Below are 19,051 nucleotides of genomic sequence, written 5' to 3'. Positions count from 1 at the left end.
TGCCAGAAGTAACATGAAGGAATAGACAGAGAACTAATGAGTGAGATCCAGTGTGGTGGTGCACATAATTCTAGGGCTTGGGAGGTGGAGAAAGGAGGGTTGGAAGTTAAAGGACATCATTGGCTACATTGTGAGCTTGATGCTAGCCTGGGCTACATGAGATCCTGACACATCTGGGGGTACCTGTAGAGGACAGAGGGGTGAGATTTCCTAAAACTAACTACAAGTAGTCATAACCTGCCTGATTTGGGTTCTGGGAACTGAGCTCAGGTTCTTGGGAAGAGCGGTTCCTGCTCTTAACTGCTGAGCCACACTCCAGGCTCTGTCCCACACATGGTTTGTATATGAGTACCGAAGCTGGGACCTAACAGGGAGCATCACTGTCTAGGGTTTAGAGTCTCCAGAGATGGCTTCGTGTGGCTCTGCAGTTCTAAGTTCAGGATCCGTTGCAGATACAGAGAGTTGGAGGCTGGCCTTTGGACGGGTGGGTGCTGAGTCAGGGCCCTTGCTCCCCCAGCAACCCACCAAATGCCCATCTCCCAATGTACCCAGCACTTCAGATTCCAAGCCAAGCAACTTCCTTACAACAGCCAGCTTTGGAACCCACATAGTTACTAGGGAAGAACCCTGTATTGGGGCCCGCTATGTGCCAGAATTTCTGTAGGCATTTGACTTATCTGCATGCTCTGAGGGGACTCTTGGGGTGCCATGACTTGCCTAAGATCCAGCTGCTAAGTGGCCATGAGTCCCCTCAACTCAAGAACCTGATTAGACATTGGTTGTTGTATTAGAGACTACCCACTCTCATCTTACATCTGGGAGGAGACAGAGTTTGGTGAGGGAAAAATCCTTTGGTAGTTCATGTGCCTATTTAACTTCAGAGTGAGACTTGAAGCCAGGTTTGGGGTCTCTCAGAGTATGTAGGAGACTACACTTGAGGTCTCTGGTTTGCTCTCACTGCCCTCCTGCCCTGTGCACCTCCATCCTCTCTATTATACTTGACATTATCCATCACTCCCTCTCCCTGGGAACGCCCCCCTCCTCCTGTTTCCATAACAGCACATTCTCCTCTTCTTCCTCCTGCTGCTCCATGGTGGCTTTTGAACTGAGGAAACAAGGGAGTCCCAGGTCAGATTCCCAGACTCTTCTCTTCTCATTGCACTCCAGAAGCCTATGCACATTTCCCTCTGGGTGTGGGGCTCTGACTTTGCACTCTGGCTGTTTTTCAGTCACAGCTACTTGCTGAGTGGCAGAACCTATGTCTACACATACATTACCTAATTAATCCCCACAGCCATTCTACGAAGAAAGTCCACTCTACAAGAAGGGAAACTGAGAATCCGAGAAAGGAAGCCCACGTCATATTCTAGCATTCTTCCAGAGCTCTAGGACACTAAGAAGAGATTGGAAACTGTAGGGCATTTTTAAACCAAAGGCACAATCTTCCCTCCCACCTCGTAGAGAAAAAGGAATGGAAATTTTGGGGAGGAAGAGAGACCTGTGATAGTCTAGAATTACGCTGTCAATTCAGAGCTTTAAAAATGCACCGTGCAAAATGCACAGTACATTTTGAAAGGCAAAGATTTGGAGAACTTAAGGAGGAACAAAAGTTCACGGAAAATTGCCCTTTTCTCCCATTCTGTTAAGTCTTCAGAAGCCTCATCCCAGGAACCCAGCAGCAGCTGGGATGTCCTTCTGCTTCACGTGATGTGAGATGCCCAGAACTCACAGTAACTGTGGACCTGGGAATTTTCTCTAGAGTTCCTCTGTCCTGAGTTCTGCCATTCCCGACAAGGTCTGTAACTCGGGGAGAAGCGGCTTAACCTCTGAGCTCAGCATTCACTTCTGAAATGCAGACACTGGCCAGGCACGGCACACGCCTTTAACCCCAGCACTCGGAAGGCAGAGACAGGTGGATGTTTGTGGATTCGAGGCCAGCCTAATCTGCAGAGCAAGTTCCAGGACAACCAGGGCTTAAAGAAACTCTGCCCCTCCAAACAAATATACATAATATATACATACATACATACATACATACATACATACATACACACATACATACATACACACATACATACACACACACACACACACACACACACACACACACACACGTACATACTAAAATAAAATGGCAGGTGTGGCACACCTTTAATCCCAGCACTCAGGAGGCAGAGGCAGACTGATCTCTGAGTTCAAGATGAGCCTGGTCTATATAGCAAGTTTCCAGTCAGTTAGAACTACATAGTGAGACATTGTCTCAAAAATAAATAGATAGATGATAGATAGATAGATCAAGATAGATAGATAGATAGATAGATAGATAGATAGATAGACAGACAGACAGAAAATAGATAGATAGGTAGATCAAAATATTTAGATGACAGACAGACAGACAGACAGCTACTTCAGCCTTCAGCCCCCGTGGCTGCTGAGAGGATGAACTAAGGAAACGAGCCTCGTACACCATAGTACTCAGTTAAGCTCCATGTCTCTACTGCTCATGACTTTTGTGTTTGCCATGCTCTTGGACATACTCACACTTTTCTACACACTATTCTGCCTCCCAAGTAGCCAACTCCTACGCATCCTTTAAAACCCCTGGGCCCTTTGTCACCTCTTTTTTTGTTTGTTTCTTTGCTTGTTTTGTTTTGTTTTTTGAGACAGGGTTTCCCTGTGTAGCCCTGGCTGTCCTGGAACTCACTCTGTAGACTAGGCTGGCCTCAAACTCAGAAATCCACCTGCCTCTGCTTCCCAAGTGCTGGGATTAAAGGCGTGCGCCACCACTGCCTGGCCCTTTGCCACCTCTTATAGAATTGCTGCAAACATATTTTTAATTAAACAGTACTTCTGGGACATCCTCCCTAGGGCTTTCTGTCACTGTATCTGTCACATTGGCATGCAGTCACCTATGTTTGTATGTTATATGTGTATGTATATGATTTGTGTATATGATCAGCTGAGGCTGAACCCAGGACAGACATCTATCAGTATGAGAAAGGGTTAAAAAAATCTGTCAGATCATGCTGGATGTGGTAATGCATGCCCATGGGAGGTACCATGGCATGCCAATGTACACACACAGACAAACAAATAAATAACCATTTCTTTTAATTGGGCTTGGTGGATAAAGGTCCTTGCCGTCAAACCTGCTGACGTGAGTTCATTCCCTATAAACTCACAAGGCAGAAGAAGAGAACCACCTCTCCCAAACTCTTCCCTGATCTCCACATGTGCACAGTGGCAGGAGCATGCACCATTCAACCCAAAATCAATCAACATTTAAACAATTTTGAAACCACACCTGTAATATCAACACTCAGGAGGCTCCCAACTGGAAGGTCAGGAGTTTAAGGCCAGCCTGGACTCCATGAGACGCTATCTCAAAAAAAAAAAAAAAAAAAAGCCAGTTCTCGTTCCTACAAAAGAGGACCAGGTCACTCTAAGACAGCTCTGCCCTGGAGGGTGGGGGGCATAAGACCATGGTCCTTATAAGGGGAAACACACAGCCCTAAGTCCCATGTCACCTGCTTCAGGAGTCTGCCCTCATTCTCTACCTCCCTACCAGAGTAGCAGGACTCTTGAGTGACAAGTGCCTAGGGGTGTCTTCAGCATGGTGACCAGCTCACCACCACCACACTCTACAGAAATCTCCATGGTGTCTCCATAGTGTCCATTTCGGTGGTGAAGGTCAGCTAAGAGGCTAGGTTCCAGGCTACGGTGGCTGGGCAGGCCTGATGTCGGCGGTGACCATCACACTGTACCCCAGGGTACAGAGATTCCAAGGTCCTAGGCTTTTAAGGACTTCACACAGAGAAAGAGACTGTGCTTTGTCCGTCAAAGAAACCCTTTCTGCTCACTAGTCTAGATCCTGCCTCCCTGAAGGCTGGTTAGGTCCCTGCTGGAGTGACAGCCTGCAGCTTTTGTTCCAAAGAAATGGCTGTCAAAAAGAAAAGAGGTATATTGTCTCTCTCGCTCCTTTCTTTTTTGGTTTGAGACAAAGGCGTCAATTTCTTTCCATCTGTCCCAAAAAAGGAAGAGAATTAAATTTGTTTTTACAAGGATGTCAGCAGGCTGCTTCAATAGGGAGTCAGGGGCAGGTTGTTCAGCAGTGGGGGAGGCACCGGGATGGGGCAAACAATGACATCCAGGGAAGCTGGGATCTAGGAGTGCCTGGACCAGTTTCTGTGTCTACCCTCTGCAGTGAGAACAGATGAGAGACCCAGGGACAATGGGAGAGACCAAAGGGACACACCGACATCGTTGCTATAAAAGCCTTCTTCCCTCAGTGCCTTCAAAGTGGGGTCCAGTCCCTGAGTATCACGGACCCCAGACATCTGGTGAGCAGCCAGATGCTGGGAGAAGGGGGAAGAGACTTCTTTCAGGTTTTAATCAAGGGTCCAAGTATTTGGTGATAATCTTCACTCTCGTTACCACATATGGGCTGCTCAAAGTGTCTCTGTGCTTTAGTGCTGAGCCACATACACTAGTACCCCAGGGACTCCAAAAGCATCCACGCTCAGGCTTTGGGATTTAACCTTAAGCAGAAGCCTCGGCCCCTGCCTTACAATTTACTCTCCCAAAACACACCTTTGTTGAGACAGGGTCTCATCATGTAGCCCTAGAACTCAATATGTAGACTAGGCTGGATGTAGACCAGGCTTGCCTCTGCCTCCCAGATACTGGGATTGAAGACATGCACCACCACTTTTTAAAGACTTATTATTTTATGTGTCTGAGTGTTTCGCCTGCATGTATGTATGTGTACCATGTTCATGCCTGGTGTCCACAGTTGTTGGAAGGTATTGGATTGACTGGGGTTGGGGTTACGAATAATTGTGAGCCAACATGTGGGTGCTGGGAATAGAACCTATGTCCTCTACAAGAGAGACATGTGGCCTCAACCACTGAGCCATCGCTCTGGTTCTACTTCCACTTCTTGAGACAAAGGCTTACTTGGTTTTGGAGCTCTGGAATCTTCTCACTCCTTCCTGAGCCTCGGGGATCCCTTTAGAACTTGCTTTTGGGGCCTTTGTTCAGTATCCATGGAGCCTCTGCTTCTGCCCACTGTCCCCAGCCCCACAGGGATACAGGGATGCAGGGATGCAGGCACTATTCAAGTCAGACTCAGAGACATCCATATCAGTTTTTATGGTTTGGGGGTTTGGTTTTGTCGTTTGGAAGGTTTTTGGTTGGTTGGTTGCTTGGTTTGTGTTATTGATCCCAGAACCTCACGCAAACACCCTACCACTGAGCTACAGTCCAGCCCTCTTTACATTTTATTTTGAGACACTAAGTTGCCCAGGCTGCTGGTCCTTAACTTTCCAGCCTTGGCTTCCAGCAGGACTGGGATAACACAGGCCTGCCCCATCAAGCAGAACTTGTGTTCTCTCTACAGAGAAGTCACATTGGACCTAGCCTCAGCGAGTATGGTAGTTAGGTAGTTAGAATGTGGTTAGAACTTTGACTCTTCTCCAGAGTTGACCGTCCCCCGCACCACCCCCCAGGGGAAGAGGGCGCTCATCTCTTGACCCAACCCCAAGCTGCCTTGCCCGACTGCCCTGTCCCCTCACCTCCCCAGCCAGACCAAGTCATCGACCCCATCACTGCCCCTCCTGGTTCCTGGAGCTGAAATCCCCGGGTCTTGGACTGGAGCTGGGTGCTCAAAAGGCCAGACCCCGGTGCTATCCCAAGATGTTATCTTTGTCCCATTGGAGAGGCCTTACTAATGTCCAGGTGTCATTGTCTGCCGTCACCAGCTCTGGCCCCCCCCTCCCCCGCCCCAACCCTCACCCTTCCAACAGGAAGCCTTTGATCCCTCAGGTCCCGCCCCTAAGGGAGGCCTCCCCTGTGTGCAGGCCCTATTCTAGCTGTCCCTATGGTGGCCAGGGCTTCCCAGGGAGCTCGGTGTGGCCGCTGGATCATTTCATTTGGGAGGGGCGCTTAAGGGGAGGGCCGGGTAGGTCAGGCGGCAGCGCCACCACCCGGGCCGTCGGAGGGGGTGCAGGCGGTGACACGTTCACGAGTGGTGGCCTGGCGGGGACGGCGGAGGCTGCCGGGTTCTTGACGGCCACAGGGTGAGCGACAGAGCTGGCGGAAGCAGCGCTTGAAGTTCTCGTCCAGGAAGGCGTAGAGAACCGGGTTGAGGCTGCTGTTGGCGTAGCCCAGCGCAATGCACAGGTGCAGCGCGGCCACCACAAGTGGGTCGCGCCGATTGATGTCCACCAGCGTCCAGACGATGACGAAGATGTGGATGGGCGCCCAGCACACCACGAAGGCGCCCACCACCACCAGCACCATGCGCGTGATGCGCCGCAGGCTGCGGTCCTTCTCCTTGGAGCCGGACAGCAGGCGCACACTGCGCAGGCGCAGCAGCATGAGCCCATAGCACACCGTGATGATGAGGATCGGCACCACGAAGGCGAAGAGGAACACACAGATCTTGGTCACAGTGTCCCAGTACCAGCTGGGGCTGGGGAACTGGAGCATGCATACCACTGCTCCATCTGAGTCCGGGGAAACAAGAAAAGACAGGGGTCAGAGGTCTGTGTGCCTAAGGGGCCCTGTCTGCTTGTCCCCCTTCAAAATGACTAGCTAGGTTGAGAAGATTCTGATGTCTAGGATGGACCTTTACTTGGTGAACTCCTTCTTATGCTTAAAGACCCCAGAATTGGTCCTCATCTGGGGGAGGTCCCCTTCTGTGTTCTCTGCCAGGTCCTTTGTAAGCCATAAGTGACAGTAATAATTTATCCTGGCCCAGTAATGACAGTCATTGTGTGTTAACTTAACAGACCCTCTCTCTACCGGTTTCCAGAATGTTCCAGTGGATTGATCAGTACTGAAGATTGATTTAAACGGTAAGTTAGGACTGGCGATATAATTCAGTTGCTGGAGTGACCATGGTTCAATTCCCAGCACCGTGTAAACTTGGGCCTGATGGCATATGTATGTAACCCAAGCACTCAGGTGACGGAGGCAAGGAGGAGCAGAAGTTCAAGGTCATCTTTGGCTACATTAACTTCTAGCCTAGCCTGAGCTATATGAAATCCTATCCTAAAGAAAAGGAGTCAGAAGAGGCGGAAGAGAAGGAGGAGGTGGAAGAAGTCTGACTCCAGCCCAAGTGTGTGTGGCCTTGGGCAAATTACTCACTGTCTTCATATTTTCCTTATGATGGGGCTAGTAGTCTATCCACATTTCTTTAGTTACATTTAGATTTATTTGCCGTGTGTGTGTGTGTGTGTGTGTGTGTGTGTGTGTGTGTACATACACACGTGCCATACATACATGTGAAGGTTAAAGAACAACACACAGGAGTCTGTGTTGAGGTTAAAGGACAATATACAGTTGTCCATTCTCTCCTCCCACCATTCCTGTCCCAGGGATCAAACTCAAGACTGTCAGGCTTGGTGGCAAGCACCTCTGAGCCATCTAGCCAGCCCTACCTGCCCCAAGGACACTTCTTAAGACAGTTGTGAAATACACTCAGATACATAAGGTATTTAGCTCAGTGGAGTTCAAATGGTTGATGCACTCACAGGAAAGAAGAGGTACCAGGTGAGGTACCACACACCTATAACCCCACCATTCAGGAGACTGAGGTAAGAGGCTCTCAAGTGTAAGGCTAGACAAAATTATATATCGAGACTAGATCCAAAAATAAACTAAAAAAAAAAAAAAAAAAAAAAAGCCCTTCCCAACAGCCAACCCTGTAGGAAAGGAAGAGGAGCTTCCTGTCCTGGAGAACAGGCTTGGACCAGATGAGCATCTCAGAGAGTATTGTAGGGCTCTGGTGCAGGCTGGAAGCTGGCCCAGGAATGTTCAAGATCTCCAGGGGCCACACAGTAGACTTGCAGCCTAAGAGTCATGAGAAACGCACTGCAGAGCCACAAAGCATCTGGGGTAGTTCTAGTTGGCAGGACCCCTGAGGATGACTGAGGATCAGTGTGTGTATGGGTGGTGGTGCTCAGAGAGGGAGGAGGGAGGAGGGAGGGGGGAGGAGGGAGGAGGGAGGGGGGAGGAGGGAGGGGGAGGGGGAGGAGGGAGGGGGAGGAGGGAGGAGGGAGAGGGAGGGGGAGGAGGGAGGAGGGAGGGGGAGGAGGGAGGAGGGAGGAGGGAGGAGGGAGAGGGAGGAGGGAGGGGGAGGGGGAGGGGTAGGAGGGAGGAGGGAGGGGGAGGGGGGAGGAGGGAGGAGGGAGGAGGGAGGGGGGAGGGGGGAGGGGGGAGGGGGGAGGGGGGAGGGGGGAGGAGGGAGGAGGGAGGAGGGAGGAAGCCCATTTGGCTCAGCTCCCAGCAGTTAATGACTCCTGAACTCAAGGCTGATGGTGAGCTATGGGGCCCTGCTGCTCAGTCAAAACCAATTGCTCAAAGTTTGTATAATGGCCCTGGGGTTCTGCCCTTGAGGGTCAAGGTGTCTAAGACGTTTCCTATCAATCATCTTCCCTTTTGCTACACAGAGCATCAAGCCTCTACAGACTTCTACCCAGGAGCCAAAAGGATGGAGAGACCTAAAGGCAGGAGCCTTGAGTCGAAGGCCAAGTTCCATCAAATGCCTGCCGGTGAGGCTGGAACTAAACCACCTGACTTGATTCTGTTTTCTTTTTTATTTCTGATAAGATCTGAATATAGAATACAGAGCAGCCTTGAATTCAAGATCCTTCCGTCCCAGTCTCCTTGGTTACTAATATATAGGCACCCTTCCACACTTCTTTACATCAAGGTAAAGATGTGTGAACAGTTGACACTAGGCAGGGAAAGCAGTAACATTGAACAGTGGTTATGATTTCTCTCAACTTCCTTTCTGTGTTTATGTGCTGGCCAGATGCCAATAGTGGATGATTTCGGGGCACTTCCTCTGGGAGCCTGGTACCCCCAAACTATCCTCCTACCCAATAGGTTGTAGTGTAATGAGACATATAAACTTCTATTTTAAGCCCCTGAACTCTGAGGATGTTTGGTGTAGCGGCTTCCCTGACTAATAAAGATGCCCTGGGAAATGTGTCTGCCACGCCCCTCAGGCCATTGTCTGGGCCTCGCTTTGGTCATTTAGCCAGTGGTAAATTTTTTCTCCTTATCTTTCTTTCTTTTCTTTTCTTTTCTTTTCTTTCTTTCTTTCTTTCTTTTTTTTTTTTTTTTGTTTTTTGTTTTTTGTTTGTTTGTTTTTAAGACGTGGTTTCATGGTTCTTGGCCTCAAACTCATTATCAAGCTAAAGCTAGCTTTGAACTCCCGATCCTCTTGCAGGGCTTATAGATGTGCAGTAGCACACCTGATTTATGAGGTGCTGGGGATTGATCCCAGAGCTCTGTGCATGCTGGGTAAGCACTCTACCAACATAATTGCATCCTCAGGATGAGTGGTGGTATGTTCTCTTAACCACTGGACCATCTCTCCAGCCCCTCCAGTGGTTTTCAAGTGGGATAAAGGGGAGTTTGGGATGGGTCTTCAGATCCTGTAACCTCTTCTGCTCACTGGTCAGTGACAATCACACCTTGGCCATTTGTCCATCTTCCTGTAATCTACATGGTCCTGGCCAGCCAGTCCACAACCCTATTATAAATTCCTTTTGGCCAGCAACCTATCAGCCAGTCATGGACCCTCATGGCAGTGGACATCCACATTCACATCCCCCACTGGCTGACTTCCCACCCCATTGGCCAAGCCTCACCTTTCATTGCTCTGGAACCCACAACCCTACTGGCAACCACTCCCACTTGCCCAAATAAAATGCTTTGGAAATCCACAGAGGCCCCCAGGTGGCCGGATCCTCCTGTGGTCAGAGACCCATGCTGCATTCAGCTCTCTCTCTCTCACTCACCCCGGGGTTGGGTCACTGCCATGACCATGATGGGGACCCCGACACCCGAAGCCAAGACCCAGATGCATATGTTGATCAGCTTGGCCTTGGCTGGTGTCCGGAAGTCCAGGGCCTTGACTGGATGGCAGACGGCAATGTAGCGGTCCACGCTCATCATCGTGAGTGTGAAGATACTAGTAAACATGTTGTAGTAGTCGATGGAGAGCACGGCCTTACACAGCAGCTCTCCGAACGGCCACGTCTCCATCAAGTACTTGGCACTCTGGAAGGGCAGTGTGCTGGTGGCCAGTGCATCAGCCAAGGCCAGATTGAAGATGTAGATGTTGGTGGCAGTCTTCAACTTGGTGTACCTTGGAAGGAAGAACACAGGTAACTACCCATTTCACTGATTTCAGTTCCCATTAAACTGGGAGAGTGAGGGGATTTGCTCAAAGATCTACGAAGGGCAGGACCACCAATGTGGTGTCACATGCCTGCAATCCCAGCACTCAGAAAGCTAACCCAGGAAGGCTGGGAATTCAGGACCAGCCTGAGCTACATGGGGCCTTTCCTCAAAAGAACAAAGTAAAAAGGTTGGGATTGGATCCCTGAATCCCCAAACCACCACTTCTCCCTGAAAGGGAAGGATCTCTCTGGAGCCTAAAAGCCCAGCATCAGGGAGGCAGAAGTAGGAAGAGCATGAGTTTAAAACCAGTCTTAGCTACATAATGACACCTTGTCCAAAAAAAAAAAAAAAAAAAAAAAAAAAGAGTCATGGGAACATAACTTATATAAAATGTAGCCCTGATCCCAGTAATTATGTAACTAACACTCAGGACAAAGGCAGGCATAAGTTCAGCTGCCAGAGGGCTTGCCCAGCAGAGGTCAGAGACAACTTGTGGGGGTCCATTCTCACCAGCCCCAGATGACTGTACTTCATCTATACAGAACGAAGCTGGGAGCTAGACCATTTACCTGGCCTTTGGGGAATATGATTGGTCAGCTCTAAGTGACAGGCTCTGCTAGGACCTTACGCTTTCTGAAGTGTCCTCTGTGGTAGCAACGGGTTGGGATCTGGTTGTGTTTGGTTCCATCCAGGCCTCCGAATCCCCACATAACTAGACCCATCCCTCTGTGGAAGCCATAGTTCCTTCCTCTTCCTGTCCCCATGCTGTGAGGAAGGTGAGGCACATTCACAGTCACACTTTGGGTATGACCCGGGGTATCAGGCTAGACGTATGCAACCAAACCTAACACTCCCAGCAGCCTCCACGCTCTGTGCTGCACACAGCCATCTACAGCACAGCTTGCATGGCTAGCACATATAGCCGTGGTCCCTTCTGTACAGGGCCTGGGCTGATCAGGGGGCCCAGTGACTGTCCCAGAGCAGAGTCTTCATCATAAAGACACAGCCACACTGGTAAGGTTCTTTCTCACATCCTGGATTGGTAAGAAAGTCCAGAGAAGAGGCCAGTCTGGTCTACAAAATGAGTTCCACAACAGTCAGGGTTGTTACACAGAGGAACCCTATCTCAAACAAAGCAAACAAACAAGTCTGATGCTTATGGAGCTGGAGAGTTGGCTCGGAGGTTGAGAGTGCTTGTTGTTCTTGCAAAAGGACCTGGGTTCGATTCCCAGTACTTGTATGGAGGTTCACTACTTCCACAGGCACCACAAATCTATATAGCAAACAGATTACATGCAGGCAAAGCCCTCATACACACAACATAAAATAAATCTAAATAAAAAGCAACCAAATAACCAACCAACCAATCAAGACCAGAGAAGGGCAGGCGGGCAGGAGGAATTTCTGCTGTATCATTATAGCTGAAGAGCTCTGAGGGTGGAGAAAGTGACTTTCTGAAGGCAGAGACTGACTGCAGGGTGTGGACGGGAAAGTGTGCACCCATAATCATAAACCTAGCACTCAGGAAGCTGAGGCAGGGACATTACAAATTTGAGGCTAGCCCCAGCTTCATATTGAGACCCTGTCTTGGAAAGACAAATAAATCTTTGGGTATGGTGGTGCACACCTGTAATTCCAGCACCTGACAGCAGTAGAAAGAGTAAGAGTTCAAGGTCAGCCTAGGCTACATGAGACCCTCTCCCAACAAAACAAAATTTTAAAAACAGCATTGAAGTGGGGCTGTGGTGGTACACGCCTTTAACCTCAATGCTAGGGAAACAGACAGGTGGATCTCTGAGATCCAGGGCAGCCTGGTCCACAGAGTGAGTTCTAGGACAGCCAGGACTACACAGAAAGCCTGTCTTCCTTCTCTCCTTGGCTCTGCACCATGGTGTGCTGTTTCTCTTCCACTTTCCTATCCCCACCGGATGGAGAGTAAAAACCCCAAATCCAGACATTCAGACTTAGCAGATCTGAGCTGCAGGCACAGCTTACTAGTACAGCACCTGGTTGGATCCCAGCCCAGGAAAAAACCAACAGATCAAGGGTGGGAGTCAGGAGTCTAGATTCCTCATGAAATTGAGAAGGAAGTCCGTCATCTCAATTTCCTTTTTCTTTTGGGGGGGGGGGGCAGAAGGTTGTGAGATAATTCTGATTGGCCTCAAGCTCATCACACTGCCAAAGATGACGGCAAACTGTTTGCTTTTGAGAAAGGATCCTCTACATAGCTCTGGCTGTCCTAGAATTCACTATGTAGACCAGGCTAACCTCTAACTTACAGAGATCTGCCTGCCTCTGCCTCCCAAGTGCTGGGATTAAAGGTGTTCCTGTTTCCATGAAGCCAGCTGACCAAACTATCAATTAAAGCTTTTCCTCCAGTGTGGATCAGAGGTTTGGGGGTTTTGTGGTTTGTTTGTTAGAAAAGAAGAAGAGGAGGAGGAAGAGGAAATGGAAAAGGAGGAGAAGAAGAAGAGGAAGAAGACTCCCTCATTGTCCTTCAAGACCAGCATCTGTCTCACTTCCTCCCAAAATAACTAGGAGCAAAAGTTTTGCTTGGAGCCAGAATTGTGAGAGTCTCGGAAGTGCGTCTTCAGCGGGCGTGGATTGCAGCTGTGTGGGAGGCAGGCTCAAGCTCACAGCTGACTCGTCTAATTTCTCTGCTCTCACACAGAACAATTTGAGGCTGTTCTTTGCCTGCTATTTTGATTTGTGACAACTCCTTCCATCCCAAGAGGGAGCCAGGCTGATGCTGAGTGGGAGCTGAGGCTTCTGGGGCTGGTCTGTGTTGGGCTGAGGGGCTCTCTTGCCCTCCATAGCCATACTCTGTCCTGCCGTCCTCCTCAGGTCCCCTGCGCTCCAGCTGCAAGACAAACCACACACCCATTCTGCTCTCAACCCCCAGGACTTCTCCAAAGAACCCTCTATGTTCCCTAAGATGGCTCTGGCCACCTCTGGGATCCAGGCTCTTCAAACCAACTCTTTGACTAATGTCCTTCAGGATACCCGGCCTTTCTGCTATTCCTTAAACACGTGAAGCCCAGCCCTCCTCAGGACTTCTGGACTTACTGCCACTCTCAACCCCCAAATTTGCCATGACTTGCGACTTCACTTAACCAGGGCTCTATTCAGACATCATCTCTTCCAAGAGGCCCTCTCTGATCACTCTCTCTCAGGCCGCTTCTCTGTCTCTAAGCACAGGCCACTGCCTCGTGTTCTCACTGAGGGGACTCACTTTCTCCCAGGACTCTGGCCCCTGTATGCTCCCTGAGTTAGAGGGCTCTGTGACCATCTTGTTCCTCCCCATAAACAATGGGTTCCCTTTGACATGTGCCACAGTGATATATTATTCCAAGACTCATGAGCTCTCATGGACTTTTTTCTTTCCGTTAATTTTTTTTATTCACTTTACATTCCAATCGCAGCCCCCTCCCTCCTCTCCTCTCCTCTCAGTCCCACCCTTGCAAATTCCTACCCACATTACCTTTCCCCTTCTTTGCATTATCACCCCACCCTGGGACATCTTCCCTTCCATCTGAGGCCCCACCCGGAAGTCCATGTGGGGAGGAAGATCCACAGACAGACAACAGAGTCAGAGATAACCCCCACGCCAGTTGTTAGGGGACCAGCATGATGACCAGGCTGCACATCTGCTACAGATGTGGGGGGAGGACTACATCCAGCTCCTGCATGCTCTTTGGTTGGTTGGTTTGAATTTTTGATAGCACATTTTGGTCTAGGCTGGGGGTGGGACTCGATGTAACTGAGGGTGAGCTCCTGCCTCCGTTTCCTGAGTCTGGGATTTTAGGTGTGCACCTCCACTCCTGGCCTCCAGTACCCCCCCCCCTTTTCATTTGCATATTTGTATGTACGTATTGCTAAACTTCATCAGACCTTTAAAATGCTTTTCAATTTAGCCACATTATTTGTGTGGTCCTCTGTTTTTCTAGAGATCTCCCTTCCAGAGCTTCCCTTCTTCCATTTGCATCTGGGGCTGGATGCTATTTCAGGCCAGCTGCTCGGCTCTCCTGTTTCCTGGCTTCAGAGTCTCCTTGTATCTGGGTTTATACCCTCATTTTGGTGAAGCCATTATACCCTGTAGCCACTTCCTGAGAAAAGGCTTATGGGAGTAAAGTTTTTATCACCTTCGCTGAAAATGTCTTTATTCTAACTTCTGATTCCTTTGACAGTGAATAGGATCATGGGTGGAAATAATTTCCCATCAGAACTTTGAGGACATGTCCTCTCATCGCCTGCCTGGCAGCACCTAGAGGTACCAGAACCAATTCTGATTCCTGATGCAATCTGTCCCCCTCACCCTTAAGCCCCTAGAATTTTTCCTTTATGCTTAGATGACATTTGGTGACACTGCACTCTGGGGTGACTTTTTCATTTGCAGTTTGCCAGCTCGATTCTTCTGTACAGAACAGGCCTTCTGGACACCTTCTGGTGTCTTTTGCTCCTTATGTATTTTAGTGCAAGGTGTGCTCACATATACATGTCTGTAGAGACCACAGGTTGATACTCAGGTGACCTTCTCCATCATTCTCCATCTTTGAGGATTTTGGTTTGGTTTAGTTTGGTTTTGAGACAGGTTTTCTCACTGAACCCAGAGCTTCAGCTAGACAAGCTGTCCAGAGGAGCCCCTGGAACCTGCTTGCCCCTACCTCCCTCCTCCCTCCTCCCTCCTCCCTCCTCCCTCCTCCCTCCTCCCTCCTCCCTCCTCCCTAAGTGTACTTGCCACAGCACTCTGCTTTTACCTGAGTGCCCAAGATCCAAACTCAGGTCCTCCAGCATATGCAGCTAACACTGCTACCCATTCATCCAGATGACTAACCCCAGGCCTCTGATTTTCTGATATGATATGTCTTTTTGATATAATAATAATTTCATAATATTTTGTTGTTTTTCTTTTTTTCAGAGCTGAGGACCGAACCCAGGACCTTGCGCTTGCTAGGCAAGCGCTCTACCACTGAGCTAAATCCCCAACCCCTCTGTTTAATTTTTAAAACTTACTTAGACTCTTGTGATTTGTTTTCCCAAGGCTTTCTTCTCCCACGCATCCTTCTCTGAAAGCTACAGCTTGTTTCATGGTTCCAGTGTCAGCTCTTGACTCTGAGGACACTAGTCATGTTTGTTTTATATTTTTTTCTGCTCTGTACTGTCAACAGGCTTCACTATCTTGGCTAGTCTGTCTGCTTTGGCCTCTCTCTTTTATCCTGAAGAGTACCTTCAACTAAAGATGTGAGACGTGACTAACATTCAGTCTTTAAGGTAAGGTGTGAATAATGGGCTGGTAGCTGTGTACGTGAGGATCCACATGAGGGTCCTGACAACTAGTGGGGGGAGAGGATTTGCTATAAGGGACTTTCACACTGAGAAAATGTAATATCAGTTTCTAGAGCTGGGTATAGAAGACTGTAATACTTATATTTTGGAGGTGGAGGCAGAAAGATCAGGAGTTCAGGGCCATTCTCTGCTATATAGTGAGGATGAGGCAAACCTGGGCTACATGAGACCCTCCCTGTCTCAAAGGAAAAAAAAACAGATTTTTAATTTTTGTTGTTGTTGTTTTTAAAGTCAGGTTTCTCTGTGTAGCCCTAGCTGTCCTGTAACTCATTCTCTAGACCAGACTGGCCTGGAACTCTCAAAGACCCACCTGCTTCGGCCTCCCAAGTGCTGGAATTAAAGGTGTGCACCACCACCACCCAGCTTCTCCTTTTTATTTTTCCCTTTTATTTATTTATTTTTTTAATTACTCTTCTAGCCCTGACTCAGAGCCCTTGAAACCACATGGAAAAGCCTGGGCAGCTGGTTCAGACCCAAGTCCAGTCCCTAAGCCTCGAAGCTGCCTGTAACCCCAGCTATAGGGGATCTGGCACCCTCTTCTGGCCTCCTTAGACACTGCACTCTGTAGCATATATACACCTGCACAGAAATGAAAATAAATCTTTTTCTCTTTTAAACCCAGGTAGATAAACAGATAGACTTCGGTTTATAATATGGGACAGGAGGGGGTGGTGTAGCAAAGTGGCTGCCCTCGTGATATGCTTGCTAGCTACACAATCAGGAAAAGTCATTTCACCTCTATGCTTCAGTTTTTCTTCTCTAGAAGAGGTCAACACACATTTTAGAAGATTTGAAGTAATTGAGAGAGATGTAACAGAGTGAAAGGTGGGACCAACAAGGCAGGAGGATGACTGTCAACTGAGGTAATAGTGAGACCTTCAGTCCCACCCCCACCCACACACCCTGCACAGGCCTGTGATTATACCTCCAATCTGTAAGGTATCAGGGCTTTTACTGAAAGCCCTCTGGTCCAGGGTCAACCAGCACAGAAAGGAGTACAACAAAACTCAAGTGAAAAAGGAGAGGGTCCCAGAAGCCCCTTCTCCAACTCTGTAGCCAGGATCCTGACAAGCAAAAGTTCACATAACCAGCGGGAGAGACCTCTAGAAACTTCTCTTCTGAGCCCAAAACTCGCTAGGTCTTCTATGAGACCAGTCAGTCCTGATTTTGTAGGGTGGGTACCACTTCTATTCCTCTTTCTTCCTTGAGTGTGCTCTGTGAGGCAATCCCAGGGTACAACCAGAACCATGATGAATCCATACGAGGTCCAGGGCTCTGGGAATGGGGTTTCCTCAGCTCAAACCTGCCCTCACGTACACTAAATCTAAAGGATTTGCTCCCCAGACAAATTCAGAGCACGTGATCCTGGGGGCCCAAAAATGGTCAAAACTTTCCATCTTTTGTACAAGGTATTCTTGGAACTAGTCTGTTTAGTTGTTTATTTGCTGTCTTGTTTCGGTTGTTTGTAGTTGGGTTTTGTTCGATTTTCAAGAAAGGGTTTCTCTGTGTATACCCCTGGCTGTCCTAGTGCTTACTGTGTAGACCAGGCTGGCCTCTGCCTCCCAAGTGCTGGGATTAAAAGCATGTGTCTCCAATGCTCCGCACTTTCTGGAAGCAACATTCTTAGAGTGACTGGGCCATGGTAGTGCGTGCCTTTGATCCTAGCATTTCAGAGGGAGATGCAGGTAGATCTCGATAAATTTGAGAACAGTCTGATCTACAAAGCAAGTTCCAGTGAGCCAAGGCTACATTAGCAAGACCTTGTCTCCTAAATAAATAAATAAATAAATATAAATAAATAAATAAATAAATAAGTAAGTAAATACAATTCTTGGAGTATCTTGTCTTTCATGAGCCAGGCACTATGCCAAAAGCATCATCTCTGTTCATCCACACCGCAACTTTGGGTTGGTACCATCCTACTGGGTTGGCAGTACATGGATTCAGCACTTGGATGACTGAAGCAGGAGGATTGGCAAGAGTTCAAGGCCAGCCTCGGCTACGGAGTAAAACCCTGTCCAAAGGGAATGTGGGTGGGGACGGAAAGAAAGAAAACTCTCTTTCTGTTGATCTCAAAGATGTGTGGCTGAGAACGAGATAGCAAGAGAATTCAGACTCAGATCTAACAGCTCCCAGAGCTCAGAGCCATGGCCCCATTGCTCCAGTATTGTCCCCTGTTGTTCACTCTGTCACCTGGGCTCTCCCTGCCCTGGTGATGGGTCCAGACAGGAGGCCACAGCACTCAGCTGGTTTTTATAAGTTCCAGGTCCCTCTGGGTAATAGGGAGACAACCTGCTCATGGTTTGGGTATGACCAGACTTATTAATAACATCACAGTCATAGTGACAGGCTCAGGGGACAAGGTGGAGAAGGCCTACTCATAAAATGCTCTCCTCTGTCTAGGCTTTCTGGACAGTCAGAGTGTCTCTGCTTCAGTTTGTTTCCACAGATGATAAACATCTATTGGACATTTACTGTGCACAGGCACACAGAATAGCCATTTACATCATTTAATCTCCACAGCACTCCACGGGGTAGATAGCAATTATAGACCTCAATTTATCAAGTGTGGTAATGAACTTGTCGAGATCGCAGTCAGGGGGAGGCGTGGCGAGATCCTAGTGGTCTACCCTGAAAGCCGCCATTTCCTCTGGACTCTGGCTTTAGCCTTTCCCCTGTGCATGCAGTGGGATGTGTGTGTCCCTCACACACTCCTTGACAAATACAAGATCCCAAGAGCAAGGATGGCATTTGTCTCACTCTCCTAAAAGCCTGGCACCAACAGCAGAACCAAGCACAGAACAGGTACCCAGGACGCGTCTGTGGATGTATATAAAGATTTGTGTCTTCCACATCAGGAAGGGACTGTGACCTTTTCTCTCCCACTCCCAGCAGTCTGGGTAAGGACAGGTAGACGGGGCACATGGGATTCACTGTTGGTGCCAGTGGATGGTATCGAGGTACCTAATCTTCAGAAGTAAGGAGCCACAGACCAAAGAGCTCAGATCAGGGCATCTGTTCTTCATCATCCCTCCCTTCTCCCTCCTCCCTCCTCTTGGCCCTTCCCAGGTCCCCGGAAGGATGCCAGGGCCTGGTCCTCTTTGCCCTGAATCTGAAGTGAATCAGCCCTGCAGGTGGTGAGAGAAATCTTTGCTCATTTATCCAAGGGAGCTAATTTGATTTTAACTAAATGGGGGTGGTAATGATGTTGTTTTTCTCCAAAACAGGGGTGTGAGACCTAAAATCAACCGCAGTGGCAGCAGCAGCAGCAGCAGCAGCAGCGGCAGCAGGGCGGCAGGAGAGACAGCCCAATCGACCTTGTGGGACCCCAGGATGCAAACTTAACACGGCGGCTTCAGCCTGCACAAAAAACATTTTTGGTCCCCAACCAAACCTACTGTGGATCACTAAAGTATTTACAATTAATATTCTTCCTAAATGCCTTTTCGACTCTGAAAGGTAACAGCTGTTTACTGGAGAATATTCAAACACAGAATGGAGGAAGGTG

General features: G+C 48.8%; 1 protein-coding gene across 1 annotated transcript in view; it reads right to left on the bottom strand.

The window, feature by feature from the left end:
- Nucleotides 1-5,817: 5,817 nt before the first annotated feature.
- The window catches only part of Oprd1 (opioid receptor delta 1), a 33,392-nt gene continuing 20,158 nt past the window's right edge, over nucleotides 5,818-19,051 (bottom strand). Inside the window, exons 2-3 of the mRNA XM_034502914.2 lie at nucleotides 9,813-10,162; nucleotides 5,818-6,506 (exon numbers count right to left, since the gene is read on the bottom strand). Coding sequence (XP_034358805.1) covers nucleotides 5,965-6,506; nucleotides 9,813-10,162 — 892 coding nt within the window. The 3' untranslated portion in view covers nucleotides 5,818-5,964. The remainder of the gene's footprint in view (nucleotides 6,507-9,812; nucleotides 10,163-19,051) is intronic.

This window comes from Arvicanthis niloticus, chromosome 5 (assembly GCF_011762505.2).
Source record: "Arvicanthis niloticus isolate mArvNil1 chromosome 5, mArvNil1.pat.X, whole genome shotgun sequence".
Taxonomy (NCBI): Eukaryota; Metazoa; Chordata; class Mammalia; order Rodentia; family Muridae; genus Arvicanthis; species Arvicanthis niloticus.
The sequence above is the reverse complement of the archived record's forward strand: the minus strand, read 5'-3'. Positions and strand labels throughout refer to the sequence as shown.